This window comes from Monopterus albus, unplaced genomic scaffold (assembly GCF_001952655.1).
Source record: "Monopterus albus unplaced genomic scaffold, M_albus_1.0 scaffold4.1, whole genome shotgun sequence".
Lineage (NCBI taxonomy): Eukaryota > Metazoa > Chordata > Actinopteri > Synbranchiformes > Synbranchidae > Monopterus > Monopterus albus.
Genome location: NW_018127884.1, coordinates 4,874,982 through 4,880,521, shown reverse-complemented (window position 1 = coordinate 4,880,521; position 5,540 = coordinate 4,874,982). Strand labels below are relative to the sequence as shown.

The 5,540-nt window shown below is 37.9% G+C and overlaps 2 protein-coding genes across 2 annotated transcripts in view; both read right to left on the bottom strand.

The window, feature by feature from the left end:
• The window catches only part of tub (TUB bipartite transcription factor), a 38,879-nt gene extending 37,616 nt beyond the window's left edge, over positions 1-1,263 (bottom strand). Inside the window, exon 1 of the mRNA XM_020609953.1 lies at positions 997-1,263. Coding sequence (XP_020465609.1) covers positions 997-1,052 — 56 coding nt within the window. The 5' untranslated portion in view covers positions 1,053-1,263. The remainder of the gene's footprint in view (positions 1-996) is intronic.
• A 2,975-nt stretch (positions 1,264-4,238) lies between these two features.
• rras2 (RAS related 2) overlaps positions 4,239-5,540 on the bottom strand; it is a 29,368-nt gene continuing 28,066 nt past the window's right edge. The window contains exons 6-7 of the mRNA XM_020609939.1: positions 5,266-5,384; positions 4,239-4,876 (exon numbers count right to left, since the gene is read on the bottom strand). Of these exons, the coding sequence (XP_020465595.1) occupies positions 4,789-4,876; positions 5,266-5,384 (207 nt within the window). The 3' untranslated portion in view covers positions 4,239-4,788. The remainder of the gene's footprint in view (positions 4,877-5,265; positions 5,385-5,540) is intronic.

Here is a 5,540-nt window from a genome sequence, read left to right as displayed (position 1 = left end):
GTATATCCAAAAGCTAAATAGATTTTTTTAATGTATATGTACCACAGTGAGTGTGCCAATTGTACAGCATATACTTTGATTGTATTTATAGTATTAATATAATGCTTAATACAATGTTCTCTCCGTGTTCAAGCCCCTTTCACTCATGGCCATTCAGTGACTCAGTCGTGCTTACTTATGTGTGACATTATGCAGATGACTTCACACACATACACATAAATATGGACATTTTGTTATTTTCATTAACAATACTCAATTATGAGATGCAAATGTGTCATAAATAACACCTTGGTAACCAATCTTCCACTTGCTCATACAGTATGTTAAAATTCCTTCCCAAAAAAGAAAGAATATAAAAAAAGAAATGTAGCTATTGCCAAGCTGGCTCTATAGGGTCATTTAGTCATTTATACTCTCTGTGTTTATACTCCACATGCCTGTTTAAATTTATAACAAATCACAATCACAGTAACCCCCACTGCATGGCCTGCTAAGGTCCTGGCTAATGAGGCTCTGTGGTTGAAGCACTTTAGCTTGTATACACAGATATTCTTTCCATTGTGCTTTTGATTTTGGTCTATACAGTAAATGAACACTCACTTTTCCAGCATATAGAACTTGAAGTAATTAAATGTCAAGTCATAGATAGATAGATAGACAGATAAGATAGATAGATAAAATAAGGTACCATGAGTAGACACTAGGAATGTTTTGCGATGATCTACTTTCTAAGACTATTTATTTGTGAATACACCATAGACATGAAGCAGACATCCTGTATATCTGCCATCATACACAGTATGATGCCCAGGCTATTGGTACACACATCGCACCTCTCATTTCCAAAGCCGTTGCACCTTTCTAGTAATTGCGCAAGTGGGGGTTCCCACCTTTACAACACCGGCCTTGTAGGCTATGACAAAACAAACGAAGCGAAACAGACTATGATGAAAACTTGCGCTTTAAACATACACTTATGGGGGAAGGCTCTCTTACCTATCATAACTCCATCTACTGTATGACATGCTCCTGTTGCTGCTGACTCCCTCCATGTCTCCGGCGAACTGGGTGGACTGGTGTTAGTGGTGAGACAGCGTAATGAAGGAGTAAACGCTCCTCTCTCCGTCCTCACTCATGCAAACACGAACTAAAGGAATCGCTGTGAAGTGAATGGGCAGGGAGGCTGTGCACAGTCAGACGCTCTCTTATGGCCTGTACCACCACAGAGAGGGGAGAGCGAGCTGTCAGCGCACGGTGCACGCCGGGATGCTGATTTATTTCCACTGACAAAATCCCCACTGACTGTGCCCTGTGCGTCAGTAGCCTCGTACAGGCTTCAGCCTAAATAAACAATCAGTATCGATGGATGAAACTGTGATTTGTTTATTATGATTATTGGCATGTTCTGACTGCCAATAGCCAATAAGAAAACACTGACCCTTTTCACCCGTTTGCTGATCAATGCAAAGGCAAAGAGGAGCCTGGCCATGCTGAAGAAATCTGTAGTTCTGTTCTTTTCTTTTTGAAATGTGTATATGCACCCTCAAATTTGCCATGGATGTAATTTAAGGAAAATTGGAATGGCTATCATTCTAATATTCCTCATAGGATCAGGTTCACATACAACTCATTGTTTATTGCATGTAGGTTAGGAATGCTGCACTTCTATAAGATCATTATCTGCACATCTGTTATACTGAGCAAACATGAAGATGCTTTAAAACCAGTCAGTGGGTGGACCAGTACAAAGAGGAAAGGAAGGAAGGAAAGACACTTACACTGCAAAATTCTGTTTTTGCAGCCTTTACCTTGCAGTGTGATCACTGGCAATATTCTGTATAAGGCACTTTATAAATGGAAAATTGCTTACAAGGTTTCAGTGTTATACATCTTTTTTAAAAAAACCCTTGTGGTTTAAGCATTTAATATTTCTTTAGTCAAAACAACCCCCTTGTGGTCAAATATGTGTATGCATATATTTGATTCACATACAGCAGGTGTGCCCATTATACAACTTATTTGTTGGGTTCATTGTACAGTATGTCAACACACCCAAAGAAAGGCAACACACGCTAAGAGTTTTTTTTTATTTTTAGCCATCCATGTACATTGTTTCTCTCTTTATAGCAACGGTCAGCTGCTGTAATGTACACATGATAAAAATGCATATTTGGGATGTTGCCGAGTGCTTGATGAAAGGGGATTTGTTGGGTTTTTCCTCTATAATATTAATAATATCATGGTCTGAGACAACTTTTGTTGTGATTTGGTGCTATACAAATTGAATTAAATTGAATTTATCAAGCCTTCTGATTTTATTCTAGCACTAATCAATCTCTGCAGTTCCTGGAGGGAGTAAGGGGATCACTGAATCAGTATCTGTCAGTGATGTTCAAACCAAGTGACAGGTAGTTCAGGCTGGAATAGATGACATCTGAACAGAATCAGAAGAGGAATGTGTATTATTACACATACAGTATATTATTACATGTACACATGTAGGCTATATATCACACAGTTTAGGTGCAGTTTAAACCAGTGAGTAGATATATACTAACCAACAGGATTGTAAAGCAGTGGTACAAAACATATGATCAAATCCAGTATTTCAGAAATTGCTGATTGGATCCTGATGGTTTTCTGAGATATGACTTGTCACACTGATGGCATACTAGTTGGAGTCCTACTGTGAATAATAATGAGACACTATGTGGATTATTTGATTTCTGTCCATCAGTCATGACTGATGACTGCAGTGTTAAATCTCACTGACACAACTATGTCAGTATGATTAAGACCCTTGCAGCTTTTTGAACCTAAAAGAATGATTCACTGCCTCATCTGACTCAATGACAGATTTTATTTTAGCACCAAAAGCTAAACACATGGCAAAAGACACTGATATGAGAAAAAGTTAAAAACAAACAAAAAACAAAACAAACAAACAAAAACTGTATGATTTGGATGTACACTAGAATTTGCAGTAAGATGGGAAGTGGGTATTTCAGATCTCAGTGAGTATAATTCATTTGTGCAGTTCCTATGCAAAGAATCATTTCTCAAACTGCCTCATACCTGACCTAACATTTTTATATGGTGACCTTTTGATGAACATCTCAAGATAAATATATTCTCCATTAATAAGCCACAATAAGAAAAATATTCTTGGTCACATCTCGGTGATGAATCCAATTTTTCAAATTTGGGCCAACAGTCATCTTTAATTTAAAATAAGAGAATTAAATATTCCTCTTTACATATACACACAGCTGTGCTGTGAACATGTATTCACTTATAAACATATAAAAATACTTGTCAACCAGTTTGATAAGAAAATAATGTATAAAAGTAGAGTAGAAACATTTAATCAAGTCCATTACTTCCATCATCTGATTTGCTTGTTGTTTTATGTTACAAGATGATGATATGAAAAACAAACTGCAGTACTTCATCTGTATGCCGGAACAGAAGTACAAATATGGAAAGGGAAGGCAGAATAGTATTATGTGTCTGTGGCAATGATGGCTCCACAGGTGGCAGGTCCGGTGAGTTCGTGTCCCATTGGGGATGGGATGTTTCATGATGTGCATCTCAGTGCTTCCACTTGTCCTGGTTTTCCAATTGGGTGAAAAAAGTTGTGTAACAAAATAGCGCAAGGACATAAAACAAATACATTGCCATTGTGTTACTGGAATGATATAACAGTAATTTGATCTACAGTGTAGAGTAAGTGTTTGAAAAAGAACTGATGCATTACATCGGAATGATCTGAACTAAACTGAGCTCTGAAAGCTTCTTGATTTGCTGATTTGTTAACATTACTTGTCAAAAACTGAATATAGAGCATACAGTGTTCAGTGTTTTGATCTAAAATCATGTTTGTCTTCAAAGCTACTACCAATAATTCTGTCGCTGTTACTTCTTATAAATCTGAAACGTCAACGTTTGACTGACGTTTGAGGAAAGAATTTCAGACAAGATTTCTACTTTCGGTACACTGAGGAGCTGGCATAGGATATGGATCCTTCAATCTATAAGACTTTTGAAAAATCTAATGTGTTAAGACACTCCATAGTTAGCAACTGAGATGAAAGCAGAGACCACAGACAACGTAATGAATCCACTGCAGAATACCGGGAAGCTCTATCACTGTAGCTGTAGGGCTGTCTAGACATTCTTTTTAATATACGTACTTATATATTCACTGTCATAGACGTAAAACCAAACGCAACCTCACACACAGTACTGTGGTGATTTAATAGGTCATTAGAAATACACTTCAAAAATCACAACAAATGTCACTTATGTACAGTAGCAGATTAGCACATGGGAGTAAAGGTGGATATGGCACAACATACACAAAGCTTCATTAGATATTCTCTCTGCTCTGGCCAGACACCGGAAACTAAAGAAAATCATTAACATTCGAGATATATAGTTTTCATTCAATCTTGGTAGCAAGTACAAATATCACTACAAGGCAAGAGAAGTCCTTCAGAGTACAAAACATCAATTTGTCAGGTTGATTTAGAAGGCAATGTTTAGTGTTGGGATTCTCACATGAATTATATTATGGCTGAAGGTAGAGTGGTGTCAAATTTGGCATTGTCATTTGTCCATAGTGATGTCCTGGGGACAGCAGTTCCTGGTCAGAGTATCTCAGAAACAGGTGTCTGAAGTCATGCATGTAGACAAGGCAGCGGTCAGTCATCCACTTAGGATGTGATGTCAGGCAGAGTGGGTGGGGTGGTAGAGAGCAGCTGCATGAGTTACAGTGATAAGGTCGACTCAGACGATCACACAGTGGCAGCCGCTCTTGTCTTTCTCTTTTCTCGTAGGTTCTGGCGACGGTGGACATTCCTGTTCTTGGAATTTCCTAAGAGTTGGGAAAGAGCAAAATTATCAGGACACACTTTGTGATCGCTCTTTTCCTTTAAAAGTAGCGATAAATAAAAGATTCTATAATTTGTAAAGGCCAGTTTTAAACTCTTACTAAAAATACATATGTTTTCATTCATGTTCTGGCTGTTGCTTTACAGATTGTTTCACTGTTTTTAAGAGGCATTTAAAGATTTTACTAGCTAAGTAATATGTAATATGTGCACCATGTGTAAAACCCTTCCCTGTGTTCTACACTATTAACTGTTATCATAGGGGTATCAAAATAATCACTGTTTTGAACACTAATATACCTTTGAAAAACTGCAAAGTTACTGAGAGATCCACACGAGGACAATATAAAAGAACCCTTTATAAATCACCTACCTGATTACTCTAACCAGTTCGTGGAAAGCCTGGTCTACATTCATACGGACTTTGGCTGAAGCCTCCATGTATGTCACCTTCAACTGCCTGGCCAGCTGCTGGCCCTCTTCCTGGGTTACCTGAATCAAAAGGCAACAGAGAATAACAATGAGCTGAAACCTGAATGTAAACTGAGTTCCAGCACATGTAAAAGCCACAGTCTCTCAAAACAAACCGTGTGTTTCTGAAACACTGGTGTCATCCTGTAAAATGTTTAGTGTCTAAACCAGTGATTC